The 17,292-nt window shown below is 44.9% G+C and overlaps 1 protein-coding gene across 1 annotated transcript in view; it reads right to left on the bottom strand.

Annotated features, from left to right (window-relative positions):
• Window positions 1–16,909, bottom strand: part of OTULIN (OTU deubiquitinase with linear linkage specificity) — a 30,904-nt gene extending 13,995 nt beyond the window's left edge. The window contains exons 1-4 of the mRNA XM_019797837.2: window positions 16,824–16,909; window positions 9,592–9,668; window positions 4,566–4,663; window positions 1,606–1,749 (exon numbers count right to left, since the gene is read on the bottom strand). Of these exons, the coding sequence (XP_019653396.2) occupies window positions 1,606–1,749; window positions 4,566–4,663; window positions 9,592–9,658 (309 nt within the window). The 5' untranslated portion in view covers window positions 9,659–9,668; window positions 16,824–16,909. The remainder of the gene's footprint in view (window positions 1–1,605; window positions 1,750–4,565; window positions 4,664–9,591; window positions 9,669–16,823) is intronic.
• Between the last annotated feature and the right edge of the window lie 383 nt (window positions 16,910–17,292).

Below are 17,292 nucleotides of genomic sequence, written 5' to 3' on the forward strand. Positions count from 1 at the left end.
AGGGGAGATGCAGAGACTCCACTCCTGAGGCGAGGCGGTCCAGGTGCCCCGCCACCATCGGGCACACTGCCGGCCTCCGTAAGCCACACCACTCCTCCGTCGGCACCACCACTCGCTCACTCAGAGAGGCCCCTGTCACACTGGACTTTCTGAGGGAAGATCGGCAGAAGGGCCAGAGTGAGAACAGGAGTGCAATGGCCTCCTCTGCTTGTGCCCTTTGAGGCCGTGGGACCCCTCGTGTACCTAATCTCTAGCTTAGCTGGCAACCAGCTTCCTCTAAATGCCGTCTTATTCCAGGCAAATACCCCAGCTCCTTCAACAGTTCCTGAACAAGATGAATCATCTTGGTCACACTCCCATCTGGACTGAGGATACAGGCACAAACCCTCAAGATGGGCTCTCACCAGCCCAGCTCAAGATGGGATGGTCACTGCCTGTGGTTTAGAAGCGTTCAAGACACGGCTTCGTTCTCACCACCGGCCACAGGTCATGTGGGCTCTGACTGAGCTTGCGATCAATTCATCCTGATGACCTTTGTAAGCTGCCAATCAATTCATCCTGATGACCTTTGTAAGCTGCCGTTAAGGCAGATTTCCCACAGAGAGCACTCTTGGGTTTTGTTAGTGTTTGTGGTGTGTGTGTGTGTGTGTGTGTGTGTGTGTGTGTGTGTGTTTCAAGCACGGGGCTTCCAATTTTCTTCCAATTAATGTCTTCTTATCAGTTCTGCCCAATCATTCCTGCCCACCAGACTCTTTCTGAGATAGTCTATCATCCAACCTATCATATGACTTCATCTGATGTAGGTCATAGCCACAAGACACAGTGACACGACATTCTAGGGTGTCACTACCACACAGCAGATTTAAAACAAAGAAGGCCAGGGGCGCCTGGGTGGCGCAGTGGTTAAGCATCTGCCTTCAGCTCAGGGTGTGATCCTAGCATTCTGGGATCGAGCCCCACATCAGGCTCCTCCGCTAGGAGCCTGCTTCTTCCTCTCCCACTCCCCCTACTTGTGTTCCCTCTCTCGCTGGCTGTCTCTGTCAAATAAATAAATAAATAAAATCTTTAAAAAATAAACAAACAAAGAAAGAAAGAAAGAAAGAAAACAAAGAAGGCCAGGCATGGACACATCCCGACCCTCACCTCCCACGAAGCCTCTCCCAGGGTGACATGAGCCACCAACTACACGTGTCCTCTTTACACAGTGCAGAAGGTGCTCACTTCTCACACTGGAGCTGTGAGCACAGAATGTGCTTTCTAAAACCCCGACAGCTTCTCAGATGGGACAACGTGCAGCCCACTTACTACAGACACCAACACTGAAGTCAAACTGCTCCTAAGCACTTTTTACAGAGTATAAACACCAGCTCTTTAATTCAGCTGAACTGTTCAAATACATTGTACCTCGGTTCTCTTCTGGGAAACAGCAATTATTCTTGGTCACTTTACTATGCAAAATCATCCCGGCCACACAAAACGGAATAAAGCCACACGCTGACGTCACACTGCAGACAGTACTAGCACCCAGCACAGGCTGAAAAGGCAGCTCTTTCTCACAAAAACGACTGGAAACATTGCGGACTCAAACCTGCAGCAGCAGCGTACCAGCGTGAGCTCAGGGTCCTGCAGCCAGGAGGGCAGTGCCGCCGGCTGGCTCATCGCCTGGAACAGCGTGGCCCTCAGTGCGCAGTAATTATCTCCACGGACGCGCCTGATGGAGGTGAACTTCTGAGACACCTCCTCGTAGCCCTGGGTAAAAGCAGCAGAGAATTCAAAACGGTCATTACTGACTTTGGAACGTAGGGGAAGTTTTATTCCTGTGGGAAAAAAAATGTGTCCCTGATCACTGCAAGAATGAAAACAAGGCGGGCTGGTCCCTCACATAGGCCACTTGAAGTCCTTTTTTTATTAATCAAAAGAAATTAACAAATGTTAATACTGTACAAAACATCAGCATATGTAACAGATATAACACACAGGAACACATAAATGATACACCAAATATTATGAAAACACTAGCCACCCCCGAGGTTAGGAGTCAGGTGTCCCTTTCTAAACAACTACTCTAACACTCACTTACTGATAACCAACATCCCTGTGTGAAAATGACCCTAATTCTAATGAAGAGATAGGACAGAACAGAGAGAGGGACGAAGTTTATACCTCCGTATTTTAAAAAAATTTTTTTTAAAAATCCCAAGTTTCCATGGTTTATTAAAAAAAAGTCTACATGCTAGGAGATACCTGGATAATTCTATTAGACTCTTTAAAAGTGGATTTAAGTGTCATTATTTGGTCCGCAAGTCAGACGAGGAAATGAAAATGTTCAGTGACCTACATGCTGTCACTCAAGAACAGCCATCCAAACGGACCATTCTGACGCATACTCCAAACACAGCCACCATAAAAGGGTCCACACGCACCACGACCACCTGATTTCTCCAGCAGGATGATGCTCAAGCATCAGGATCAACTTTGCTGCCTCCTGCATTTCACTAGCCTCGTCCTGCGGGCCCTTCTGCTCATCCTGCTCCTCAGTGACAGTCACCTGAAACTCTGCTTCCCACGCGGCCCCTACACAAAGGAAGGAGCATGGCCCTTGTCAGGGGTGGGCGCCGTGCAGGCTCTGCCCAAGCACTGGACCCTCGTTGTTAGTTGTTTTCAAGGCTCGAATCATAGGATGATGTGCTCAGTGGGTGAGAGTCACGTTTTCACTCAGTGCTCCAATCGCTGTAACATACTGAGGGCCAGTCAAGCATCTCCGCCCTTCGGCGGAGTCCTAGTTACCCTGGGATACTCATGATGCCTGGCCCAACTGTACCTGCATCTTTGCAAATGCATCAACTACTCGTGCTATTTCAGAGGTGAATCAAACTTCTAAAATTAAATTTGAGTTTATACACGCTTACTTCCAAAAGAATATCCAAGACAAAAATAAACCATAAGACAAGTAAGGACAAAAAAAGAACTGAGATCCAAACTGTTATCGGGCCCCTGAGATGCTCTAACCACTGCCACGGGTCCCAAAGTGACACTGGTCTAACTGAAGTGCCTCTGATTACTTGGTCGCTGAAAGAGTCTGACTACATGGTCAAGTCTTGCCCTCAAACTAAAATCACAGAGAAAGGGTTTTAGCATGAGTTCCAAAATATGTAATATTTGGATAACAGACACCTTCGAGTTATGGACCCTGAGGTGCCAACTGTTAAATCCTTTCAAGAGTCTGAGGTTATAAAATAAAATTGCAAGTCAGGGAAAGCATTTCTGGGAAAGATGAGAAAACAGATGTTAGGTATCCAGCCTCCTGGTTATCTAGTTTGACACAGGGCTGAAGTTTGGAACACCTATAAGTGGCCAAAATATACACATTCAGCAGACAGCCTCACAAAGTTGAACATTCATAGTCCAGGCTTCTCGTGGTTGAGCTCCCCACCAAGTGCCTGAGACCCAGAGACTACAGCTCAGACTGGCAGGAGCAAAGCGAACACTGGCTCTCAGAGCTTTAGGTAGCAACTACACTCTGAGGAAGGTCAGCCCATTTCAGGGCAGGCGTGAGAGCTGAGGTGCGTGTGAAAAGGCACAATGTTTTCTATAAAAACGAGCACTGAGGAAAAGAACATATATACAAATATTTAAAAATTTTAAACCCTAAACAATACAGATCTAAACAACAAAACAGATATTCCTATGAAATATGACAGGTCAGTATGTCTAATATAAAAGAAGTACATTCAAATTCATAATGTAAATAATCCCAAGAGAAAAATGAGCAAAGGATAAACCCAGAGGTTATAAGAGGCAGTAGAAGGTTTAGATCGAAACTGCTGTTTCTGTAGCTCAGAAATGGTCAAAGAGTAGCAATTTCATTATTCAACCCACTAAGGAATGCTGGATTCAGGGTCCATCGAGGGGAGAACCAACAGGGTGCTGCGCTTGACCAATGTGCAGCGGGAGTGGGCCTGACTAAACAGTGACCCAGCCCAGTCACGGCAGGACCACATCAAGGGAATCCCCAATCTCCCAGAGCCTTGGACACTCCCTAAGCGTCGTCAATCTATGCGACGGGACCAGGAAGGGCAACTCCAGGAACACCTTAAACAAAGGGAGTAGTTTCAGGGGTCCCTCTGCACAGGGAGTGTGGGAGAGCCCAGGCCCCTCGGACAGGAGGGCAGGAGACCAGATCCAGGTAGGGACAGCAGTTGGGATGGCATCTGCCGGTCCCATTCCTAAAGCTTTCCCAACATTCCCAAATGACCCCAAGAGGACAACCAATGACTGGCCCAACTCTGAACAGCACAGCATTGTTTAGATGTATTTTTCAAAGAAACAGAGTTACGAAACAACTAAAGCTGGCCCTATATTAAAACTGTGACTCGAAACAAGTTCCTTACCTTTGAAGTCTGTTTCCTCATCTCTAGAATTAAAACACCAATATTTACATGATCTAAGAACAGTTGTTGTAACTAAGTCTAATATCAAATATAAAATGTAAAAGGACATATTACGTAATTACTTATGACAGACTATTTGAAAGACTTGAAACTTCGTGCATCTAGGCATCATACCTTTTTCATACATGTGGCTTTTTGTGTATTTCCCCTCCATTCTTTTTTGCAGTAGTCCATGATATCCATTTCAGGAGCTACACTTAATCTGGCTTCTGCTGAGGAATCAAAAAGGGCGGTGGGTGGGTAATGAAACAAGGCACAATCAAAGTAACAGGACTGCTTCACTCAGGTTACATTTTCTCTAACTTCATTCCAAAAAGATCCAAAATCCCGCCACTACCTATCACCAACCCCTCCCTCCTAGATAACCCGGAGGTCTTCCAATGGGTCTCCAGTGTCACCACACCTTCTCCACATGGCAGCCAGAGTGATGCATTTAAAACTTAAGTCAGGCAACTGCCATCACTCCTGGCTTCTGAGAGCTCCAGAGCCTCCCGTCAGAGTGGCATCGATGTCCTCACTTCCCACAAGGGCCCCCTTGTTCTGCCCCCACACTGCCTCTCTGGCCTCAGCTCCCACCCCTCCCCACACTGACTATTCCAGCCCGACCAGCAGCCAGCCTCCCCTGGACCTTTCCCACACACTGTGGGGGCTCTAGCACTCCCTACAGGTCTCTGCTCAAATGTCACCCAACACCCGGATATCATAATGTCACACATACATACCTTCACTCTATTCCCCTTACACAGTTTTGTTTTTCTTCTAGGCCCTGATCAACATGTTTCTTTTTCTGCATTTCTCCCTAAACCCGCACTCACACCCACAGCCACGAACACAGTAAAGCATGATTTCCTTCGAGGGCAAGGGCTTATTTTGTGTCTCAGCTGCGTCCTCAGCACTTGGAGCTTCACTGACACAAGGTGAACACTATTCTAATCAAACTAATCACGCAGTAGGCTGAGCTATGAAAAAAATACATCTAACGATTTTGAATTTTGTTATATCCTTATACAAAGAGAGAACACCTACTACGACAAAAAATGTATTTGTCTTTATTTACACTCTGCCCTCACTCCAAAAGACGATAAGCTATTGATAATAAGCCAGAAACTAATAGAGCTCTCAATGTTAGTTAAGCTACAGACCTCACTTGACTCTAGTAAGACATTTAAAATACAACTCACAATGAGACAAATTATTTAGTAAAGAAAAAAAAAAAGGGCTTTAGATTTTCCTTGTTTAACGCAGAAGTACCTTACGACGTATTTACTCCTGAGGAAAGATGTAAATTAAAAACACATTCAGCTCGATTCAACACATATTTACTGAATGTCTACTGTGTGCCAGGCACTGAGCTAGAAACCGGGGCTACCATGGCAGTGAAGACCCAAACTCTGTCCTGAACGGATTTAGAGGCTCCTGAAGAAGACAAGACTACAGGCATTGACAAGCCAGGGGGTGACGGATGCAGGGATGAGTAAGGAGCACAAATTCCTTCTTGCAGGTTCCAGACAATTCTGTGGCATAAGTTAGGACTGGCTTACAAGTGAAACACACCCCTGAAGCATAAAACCCAGAGACCACAAACACCAATGCTGCACAGCCAATCCTAAATACAGACCCATCAGTGTTTACATTCAAGAAACATTTTTTTTTTTGAGTGTCTACTCAGTGCAAGGAAGAGTTCCTTGTATCTCCTTTCTCACTCACCACCCCACAAAGTACAAGGAACGGCAAACACCAGAACTGAGGACCTCGATTAGGCCATGTTTTCCCAACAGGCAGCATTACGAGCCTGAACAGAGAGCACATTTCCAGCTCAGGAAGGACCTCATGAGAACGAAGTCCAGCCTTCCTGCTCTCCAAGCCTGCAGTCCTCATTCCTGCCCACATCCAGGTAAGCCCTGGCCCGTGGGCAAGGCGGGCAGGTCCACCACCTCAAAACTGAGAGGAGGAGGCAGGGGACCTCACAGGGTCAGGAGGCCAAGCCACATGCCTGTGCTGAATGAGAGGCCCGTGGGAGGCAGTGAGGGTGGGGAAATGGAGTGCCCACACAGCTGCCAGCAACAAACTGATACTTGAAGTCCCATCCTGCTGCTGTTCTTTGGGAGGGGGGCTCCAACAGCCCCTGCATGCCCTCCTTTAGGACAGGAGCTGGAGGCAAAGGACAGGCAGTCCCTGACCTCAAGCAGCTTAACAGTACATGACAGAGTATGCGACAGTTTGTTTAAATGCAAACTACACAGACTGTTACTGTTTCCAAGAAAGAACATTACTAACTTCAAAAACAAAAAACAAAAACAAACCCAAAAGAGAAGCTGAAAACCAGAGGGGTAATCAGGAGCTCAAACAACCAGGAGGTCTGTTCCTTAACCACCATATGGTAACAAAGACAAGGATTCAGAACCTGGAAAGATGGGAACTTAAAACTGAACTTCAGAAAGCTAGGACTCTGGGTCAGAGGGTGGACCAGGGCAAGAATCGCACTTTTTCTGTAAATGGGCCAGAGAGTAAATAACATAGGCTCTGAGGGCCATAAGGTTTCCATCAAACTCGTCAACTCTACCAATGTGTGAAAGCCACCACAGGCAACAGGTAAATAAGAAGTTCCAAACAAACTTTATTTATAAAACCACGGGCACATCAAATTTGGCCAGGGAGCCACAGTTTCACCAACCCTGGGACCCCTTTGTTAGCGAAGACTGTTTTTTTACTAACAGAGAGCATAAAACAACTTTCTGCCTTGGCCTGGGCTCTGGCTTGGGAAAGAGGAAGTCCCCTTGAGAATTCATATCCACAGGCTGGCTCACATACAGGGACAGGGTGGGAATTCAGACTAGCCACAAGACCCTGGAAACTCGAGTTTAGAAATTAACAAAATGTGGCCCAGGGTAGGTGACACGGCGGGTGCCTGGCAGGAGTAAGGCTGGACTTTCTCCCACTGAAGCCACACTGCACAAGCCCAACACAGAGACACAGAAGCTGAGCTTACAATTTGAACTCTGAAGAAACAAGAAATAAGCAAAAACAAAAACTGGCATAATTAGACTTGCCAAGATTTTCAGAGAATGAAATTATGACACCCAGAAGAGTATGTTTTAAATACTAATGAAATAAAGGAGTAAGAAACATGAGCAAAGGGCAATAAACTATCAAAAAGAGACCAGGCAAATCTGGGGGAAAACAGCACTTTTCTTTCTTTCTTCCTTTTTTTTTTTTTTCAGATTTTATTTTTAAGTAATCTCTACACCCAATGTGGGGCTTGAACTTACAACCCTGAGATCAACAGTCACAGGCTCCACTGACTGGGCCATCCAGGTGCCCCCAGAACTTTTCCAGAAAAGAAAATAGATCTGAAGAAACTACCCAGAAAGGAACAGAGGCTACAAGATAAAAATACCTATGAAAGGGCATGTCATGAAGAGCCTCGGATGACTGAAGGAGGCGAGCAAACATCTAAGAGTTCTGGAAGGAGTAAGTAGAGAGAATAAGAAAAGAAGATCATGGCTGAAAATACTCTCAAACTAATGAAAACTAGCGATCGAGGGATTCAAAAAGAAGACCTCAAGCAGTAGATTTTTAAAAGTACACACTTAACAGACATCAGAAAGAAACTGCAGAATACTGAAGACAAAGAGAAGACCAAAAAAAAAAAAAACAAAAAAAACCTGACACATTATCTACCAAGGATTAGTCTGACTGCAGCACTGTCAACTACCCTATGTTCAAAAAGACTAAACTGCTCATCTGGAGTTCTTAAAAAAGAAAGTTAAGATTAAATTTGCAAGCAAACAGAGCTTCCCACAGACAGACCCTTACCGAAGCACTTCCGAAGGCTCTTATTTCAGGAAGGGCCACGAAGGACCAAGATGCAAGGACTGTCAAGGCACCCACTGTAACCTCAAACGAAAGCTGGAAATGACACAGCTCTGAGATGCTCAAACACCTGCAGAGGGAGGGCCTCCCTGGCGGACAGGGCCAACTACGGCAGAGCGCCCGCAGAGGGACGCAGAAAGCACGAGATCCCTGCAAAGGCAGCAGGGACACAACGTCGGAGGCAGCACTTTCTCCTCAGGACTCCGCCTAACAAGCACTCCGCATCCGAAGTGAACAGTGTGCGATCGGTCAGCAGAAACAGAGCACCCTCTGCTACTCCAAGAAGGACGGGGACACGGGAGCTGGGGACACACCGGACAGGACAGCTACAGAGAAGCTGGTCTGCTGTGGCTACCACAGTAAAGAGCTCCGTCAATTCCCTGTGAGGACGACTCAAGAAAGACCTGACAAGGATCAAAACCCCACTTTGTATCATCTGTTCCTAACTACACACATGACAGTATTGTTGTTGACCATAAACCAAACACAAGCCAGTTCTCCGAACTAAGCAGCAGAACACGTACGTTACACAGGTAATGAGAGAAAATGCCACTTGTGAGTCATTTATGGCGTGTCCCCCAAGCGCAGCATCCCCACTCAGCTCCAGCCCGAGCGAGCCAGGGAAGTGAGGGGATTCTTCACAGACAGCCCTGCCAGCCCTGCTGGCCCTGCCCACAGTGGAGGCGGCCAGGGGTCATGCTTCCCCGAGTAGCAACGGGCCCCTGCGTATGGGGGTCTGAGGGGTGGGGTGAGAAGAGCAGGCCTAACTAAGCAGAAACATGGACAAAAGGTCACGAAACGACGAGACAATCGTGCTACTGATTCCATGATCATTCTTTCTTCCGAGTCAATCAAATTCACATGGCCAGGTGCATGCAACGACACACGGAGCCAGCTTCCCAAGAAGTCCTTCCATTTGAAATGAAAAGTGCATTTCAAATCCAAACTCTCCCTCTAATACGAAGGAAATCACAAACTGAGAGAGGGTGGTGCCTCAAGAGAGTGAACAAATCCTCACAGGTGCAAGTGTCATACGAATGTAAAGAACACAGGGAGAATATTTGCATTACGATTTTAAAAGCTCAGGAAACAGTATTCCCAAAACATACCTCAGCAAAATAAATAATCAGATGCAGCTAAGACCCTATGCATAAGAATGCTTCCTAAGAAGCACATCACAGCATTTTATGAAAATGGATATATCAACTTACTGCATTTTCTACTATAAATAGTAAGAATTCTATGAATAAAAGAATTCCAAACATACCTGATAACCCTCTTTCATGTGTAAGTAATTCTTTCTCCTTTTCTATTTCATCCGCGTCACGATACATGTCCTCCTCACTGAAATCACACCAAATCAGACATTTCAAAATTTGTTGCACTGACATTTCCCTCCTATTACAATAGGCGCTTGCTTAAAAAATTTATCAGACACTGAAAGCTTAACTTTTTTCATATTACATGACGATGATCTGATAAAATATGGATCTTAAAGCTTGGAGGCTCATGCTTCTATCAGCCCACTTCAGAGTTTTTTAATTTAAATGAGACACTTTAACATCACTCCACTGGCTACGTGGCTCTGAAGCCATTTTAACTGGAACATCTATTAATGTGGGCTCAACTACGTTCGTCAGCATCTTAGCATGTGTCTTATCAATGAAGCTCTGTCACGATCCTATCAAGTTCCAAGAATGAACACAGTACTAATAAAAGTATTTACACAGGAATGCAGGCCAATTGCTTTATTATGTCACAAGCAAATTTTACAATTACTACTTTAAAAACAAGGACAGGGGCGCCTGGGTGGCTCAGCGGTTAAGCGTCTGCCTTCGGCTCAGGGCGTGATCCCGGCGTTATGGGATCGAGCCCCACATCAGGCTCCTATGCTATGAGCCTGCTTCTTCCTCTCCCACTCCCCCTGCTTGTGCTCCCTCTCTCCCTGGCTGTCTCTATCTCTGACGAATAAATAAAAATAAAATCTTTAAAAATAAATAAATAAATAAATAAAAACAAGGACAGGAGAACATCAATTATTTTAAGTCCCCAAAGCTAAACCCCCCCCCCAAGGCTCCTCCTGCTTCCGACGCCCACCCTGAAGCAGCCAGCCAACAGAACAAAAGACCGTGCTCTTCTGGAGGAGATAATGCTGAGTGAAATAAGTCAAGCAGAGAAAGACAATTATCATATGGTTTCTCTCATCTATGGAACATAAGAACTAGGAAGATCGGTAGGGGAAGAAAGGGATAAAGAAAGGGGGGTAATCAGAAGGGAGAATGAAACATGAGAGGCTATGGACTAAAACAAACTGAGGGCTTCAGAGGGGAGGNGGGGGGGGGGGAATGGGATAGGCTGGTGATGGGTATTAAGGAGGGCACGTATTGCACAGTGCACTGGGTGTTATATGCAACTAATGAATCATCGAACTTTACATCGGAAACCGGGGATGTACTGTATGGTGACTAACATAATAAAAAATCATTAAAAAAAAAAAAAAAAAGACGGTGCTGTTGAGCACATCCCTCCTGTCCCACATACTTGAAGTGCTGCCATTCGACTGACATGGTACTTATACAATAGGTTCCTCAAGTCTCTAGTCTCACTTAGTGAGTGAACAAGAACATACTACGCACTAGAAAGGAAAAAAAAGTCCACTGGGTGCTAGACAAGGACTGAAAAAGGATATCATCGCCTTAACCCATCAAGATAAGCCACAACCTGACAGGGAGGAGAAACAGAAATACCGACTCTATCTTTGCTAAAACCACAAGACATGAGAAAGCCTAAACAGTCCAAAAGGGGACAAAGAACCAGTAAATGACCGAGGCCAGGAAAGCTGCCATGCCTCCTTTGCAGTGGAGGCATCTGCTGGATGGTAAGACGGTAAACCCGCAGAACCCCAGAGGGGCTCAGGAACTGGCAGTGCCAAGTACTTCTCAGGGTACAGGAGTCACCTCGAGCTGAAAACGAGGAAACTGGCCGATGTACACATAAAGTGTAACCAGACCCCCAATTCCCTCTACTTCCTCCCTAAGACAGCACAGCCCAGTTTTCACACAAGACAGAGGCTCCAGGCGCAAGGAAAACAGGAAAGAGTTAATAAAGTCTGTAACAAATAAGGAATTAAGTTAATAACCTGAGATACTCCCATCTCCAACTGCCTCGACACCCCAGCTCCTGGTACATGGCCCAGGGTAGCAGGAGGAAAGAGGAAGGAAAAGGTGAGCAGCATTCAGAGACACATGAAGAAGGGATACTGAGAGAAGCAGACTGAAGTGGGGAATCTAACATACCCACCTTCCCTACCTCACTGAAACCCTTTAATGGCTCCCAAATAAGTAGGGAAGTCTGTATATGGACCTAACCCACCACGCTAACCTGTATTCTCTGATTCCTCTACACATACCCCCGCTTCAGTCCAATCACCTGGCCAACACTAGTCTATGCTTTTACACCTGTGATGGGCTCAACCCATTCCCTCTGTTGGAATGGCTCACTGCCTAAGACATCAGGACACACGTGGTATGGGTGACCCGGCTTTAGAGTCCCATGGCTAGAGTGGGCACCCAGAAGTTACAAGGTCAGGTTTTAGCCACTCCTCGTTCCAGCCCTCATTAGCCCTGTGTGTGTGACCATGGAACTAAAGTAAAGTAACAATACCTCTTGGTGCCTATATTTAACCACTTAAATTTAACCAGTGCAAAAAGGACAGTGAGAGAACTCACCTCAAGACTGCTGTGAAAAGGGACACATGTAAAATATTAGCTCTCTAAAAAGTTAGCTATTCTTATTCTCATACTACACCACGGTGCAGAGTATTAAACAATTCACCCAATGGTCATTTCTTATTCCTTTTTTTCTCTCTAAATAAAGGTAAAGGTGTGCATGTGTCCCTATTTTTTAAAAAATACTATGGGGATGAGAGGACATATTAGGAGAAGGTACTTCCCATGTTCTCTGACCCCCATGACATTCCAAGTAAAAGGTATGGTGTCACCCAGGGAACACACGCCAGAGGCAAAAGCAAACAGAAACCAGATTCGCAGGGACTATACATCAAATGCCTAAAATAAAACGTGACTAAATGTGTTAGTTCTTCTTTTAATAGCTTCATTATATCTTTTGGCCTCCTTGCTAGCTTTATCAAATAGGAGAGAAATTCTGATCCTACAAAACAAGCATTTAAGTGAACCACTTTCTTGACGTCATCATCAGAAGCATGTCTTCGGGCAAGCCACTTCCCTAATCTTTGCCTTAGTTTTTCTCATCTTCAAAGTGAGAAGAGCAGACAAGATCTGCATGATCTACATGGTTCCTCTTCCAGGTCTTAAGTTCTACCAGACTATGAATCTGTGTGTTGTTAAAAATTATACTTCAAGCGAATTCTGTGGCTATGCTGCAGGCACACTTGGCTCCACCTTTGTCCTCTTTCTTTTTAATCTGCAAAATAACCCAAGTGCAATCGCAACACCAGGGTCCAGAGGAAGTTCTCTAAACAAGCATCTCTTGGTACAGCCACACATACAAATTCCCACAAAGGCCAGTAGGAATGGAATGAAAAGAAATCAACCTAAGAACTAAATGTGAAGGGAAGACAGTAGAAAGGAAGATTATTGGAAATAAAAAAAACACTGATTCAAGATATACAAAAGCAGCAAAGCAGAAATGGGTGAATGGGAGGCCAGAGTACATTCAAATTACTTCAACCACAACCAGATTTCATTCAGATCCTGTGCACAAATGTTTGCTAACTTCCCTGGCCACCAAGGACAAGTATCCAAGGACATTTGCTAACTTTACAAGGCCACTAAGGAAACTGTAATATGGCCTTTAAAGGCCACCTTAAAAATGATACTAAAATTGTAATTCCTTGGAGAATAAATTTTAAGTTTAAGCAATACATTCAATTACTATGGTCAAAAAGAAGATATTTAACAGCCAAAATGAAATAGTCATCCAACATAAGGACAACCAACTGGAAAGAGAGAAAGAGAGACAGAGGTGTGAGAACAAGAAAAATAAAAATTTATTTAAGAAAATAGTTCATTCAATAATCTTTTGTTTTAACCTTTTTAAGTATCGAAATATTAAGGCTGAAAATGACAAAATAAAATAGTTATATATTACACATACATATTTATTTATATTTTATATTTATATATTATGTTTGTTGTATATTTATTATATTTAAACTAGAGGTTTGAATTTGTTATGAGAAGGGAAGATAGTGAAATAATGAAAAGAAAAAGGATACTGCATTGTAAGATAAAATTGTCGATGCTGACCAATTTCGGAAATTTAGTAAACTTTTTTGTTTATACGTCAAGTTGGGGTGGGGATGGGAAATGTCTACCATTTGGCACTAAAGACGCCACTGAAGCCCAAATACTCAAATGATCACCATGGCAAAAGGTTTCCTTCTAGAAAACATACAGATAGCTAGAAAAGTAAGACAAAGTCTTAAATGTGACTTGATTGCTTGGGGACCATGGCATGTGAGTCATGCTCAACTATACAACTGCATTAAATTTTAAAACCAAAATCATAGTAAGTTCTACTTAGAAAATTCTTAGTTTAGCACACTGTTATTATAAAGTGTGTATTTTCAAGCTCTGGTTTTCTTTTAAGCTAGAGATGAAATATCCTATTCTTAATATTAAGGCAATATACATGATTGAATAAATTACATGATTTTATAGACCAAATTATCTCTTGCTCTGTTCAAAGACCTGCATAACAATAAATGCTTGAAAATTTAATTAAAAAATGCTTACTACATATAGACAAAATTATACGGTTGCCAAGAACCAAAGCTATCAACTAAAAACACAAAGCTCGGTGAAACAAGACATTTCTGTAGAGCCAGTTTTTCAATTTCTGATACAACATGTAATATGAAAAAAGTCAATTCTAACATATATGCAAAACTAACAAGACAGCATTGTAATCACTCACCATTATAAATATTTGCATTAAGTTCCCCTTAGTTGTCTAAAAAAGCTAAATATGGCTTTCTTCAGCTTTCTGAACTTGAACGCTGCAGCTCGTGCTTAACCTGGCCTACCCTACCTAGAAGACCAATGGCCCAGGCGGTGTTGGTAAGACAGTGTCAACCACTGTGACACCAATGTACCTTCCCACAAAGGCACAGGAAAAGCAAAGACCACTCAACCCAGCCTTCTCCACCACTTAGCGGTTGTAGAGATGGGTGAACAACACATCAGATGCAGGAAAGTACCGGCACCCAAGCCAAAATTCCACCTCCCTTCTGCGAGTGGACTTTCCGTGACCGGCTCATGCTACTCCACGTGACTTCCAGAGGTATCTGGGGACAACCCAGACATCCCTAACAATGAGGTCTGAAACAGTCTTTACTTCCAGGTGGGAGAAGGGGCAGGAGGGAGTAGCTACTACCCCATCAAACATATCCCATAGGAGCTAAGGAGTGAGGCGAGTGGGAAAACACATTCGCACAACAGCACATTTAGCAACACCCAAGAACAATGGCTTAAAAACTTGTTCACACTTGAAATCCACAGCTTTCGTTAGAACCTCAGCCCAGAAAGAAAAAAATACACATAAAATTTCACCTTCAATTTCAGAGGGGTTCACAGACATATGCTCCCCACCACACACAGCTAGCCTATGGACCCTAGATTCAAGCCAATCTGTCCCATCATCAGCCAGCCAAACACTGGCCTTGAAGTAGTCTTGCCTCTCAATTCCCTAAGCATGCCTAGCCTGGCCATGCTTAGGACGATCTTGGTCCTCGAGGACAGTAGCTTACTTAGCTAAGGGCAAGAAGTGGACACAGCCTCAGTTTCAAATGCAGGAGTGGGGTGAGCAAGGGATAGAGCACAGCAGATGTGCTCAAAGAAACAGTGAGGAAGCTCCAAGAAAAGTCAACCCAATCTGGTGTGACCTAAGACTTCTTCAAATCAGACTGTTAAATCATCGTGTGAGCCATCCTTAGGGCTTGTCCGGGGGATGCCAGCCAACTGCAGCTCTCAAATGAGCTAGAAGAGGGGAGAGGTCATTATAAATCATGTTCCTCTGCCTGGTTTTGCTGAGAAAACCAGAAAAAGATAGAGGTAGCTTCCCACCGAGGCATCAGGGAACTTGGCCCTGAAACCTACTCCCCGTCTCCCTGGCCAAGAAGCACCTCTGGAATCTGCCATTCAGTTTCCTACTGTGTAAAATGACAAACCTAGGCTGGGTTTTTTTCTTAGATTCCTTTCAGACTAAGTCTATAAATCTACTGACAGCGGTAAGAAGAGGGAGAGCCTCAAAACCTTTTCATCAGGAAAAAGTGCTCCTTCCCACCATGGCCTATTTAGTTCTGACTCTGGAAACCATACCCAAGAGAAAAACTTGCCAAATAACTATGCATACTTTTAGGAACATGGTTCTGGCTTCAAAGTTTCTGCATCTCAAAGGGGCATGAGAACATGAGAACGCTCCGCTCAAGGCTAAGGTGCAGCTTCTGAGGGGCAGGGTCTCTAACCGGGGAGTCTCACCTCTGACCACCAGGGCAAGAGGAAGGCAGCAGCAGTGAGAAACCAGCATGGGCTGTGGAGCAGCAGAAGCAGAAGACACTCTCCTCCTCCCCACCCCTCACTGCCTGTCCTCAGCAGTGTCTGAAGTTGTTCTTTAACCCAGAGAGCAAACCTGCAGCCAGAGACATCAGCTCCAACGTGGGCCTGCACAGTGACTTCAGTGAAAAACTAAAATGCTACTCTAAAAATCAGCATATTTCATTAAAAATTCAGGATATTTGGACTCTTGAAATACAGAAAATCCAGCAAGCAGAGGGTAGAACCTACTGGACTCTGACCCCGAACAGTGATGGACACAGCTCTCCAGAAACCCATGGTCCACACCTGGACAGCCTCACTCACTTCGGTTACCTGCATAGGCAGGAGTTTGAGACTGCCTACTCCAAATCTTTCGCAGTAGCCATTAACACATTAAGTGTGGATAATACCATCCCAGAGGATTTAGGTGCTCAATAAATGAAAGTCAACGCCCATGCTGAAGAACCATGCACATCAACATTATAATAATACACTAGCTGCATAGGTCTGCCAAGGACCCCTTTTTAGAAAATGCCAAAAAAAAAAAATCAAATTTGAACACACCTTACAATTCAACTTGCCAGCCAATTACGCTATGTCAAAATGGTTATCTGAGTGCTTTCACCAATTTTGGAATTCAAAGGCATTTATATGTGCCTAGAACCCGAAAGTGTAAAAAACGTTTCAGCCTCCAAGTCTATATTCTGCTTCCACCTCGCTCCCAGGCCCTTGCTAAAACTATAAACGCCTCCGATGTATGCTTCTTTACAATTCACTAAAAAATTGATCTAACCAGCGCTTCGTATTTAAAAACGAAGGGGGGGGGACAGCTAGTTAAGTCATTAATATGCAAAAGAGAATTGGGTCAGACTCCGTCCAAAGTCTGTTCAACAGGTGGGGCGCTCATCAAGCGGCGACTTGCCTTCCAAGAACAAACTTGTCGCATGGCTCAGTTTTCCTTTGGCTGTGATAGAAAGCAACCTTACTTCCTTCCCCAACCAGGTCGGAGGAAAGATTCACTGGGAGTTAGTTATAACAGTACGCTTTTCCGGTTTGTTTCCCAAGTTCCTGGGGCTTTGTTTTAACTATGCAGACGTAAAAACGGGGGCACTGGGTGACCAGAACTGTGAGACGCCAGGCCCTGCAGAAAAACATTTGTACGGACACAGGATACAAGTGTCTTCGAATTCCTCTCCGCCGCCGACGACCTTACCCAGAACCGAGGGTGCGAAGGGCTCTCGGCCGGCTACTCCTNGCTTCTCGGCACGGCTCGCGCCCGGCCACGCTCCGGGCTGGGGCATGGTGCCCCGACTCATGCGGCCGCCGTCGGCGGCGGCGACACAGCGGTTCAGCCGCCTCCGAGCAATCCGTGGCCCCTCCCGTCGGGGCGC

This window comes from Ailuropoda melanoleuca, chromosome 3, assembly GCF_002007445.2.
Source record: "Ailuropoda melanoleuca isolate Jingjing chromosome 3, ASM200744v2, whole genome shotgun sequence".
NCBI classification, from domain to species: Eukaryota; Metazoa; Chordata; class Mammalia; order Carnivora; family Ursidae; genus Ailuropoda; species Ailuropoda melanoleuca.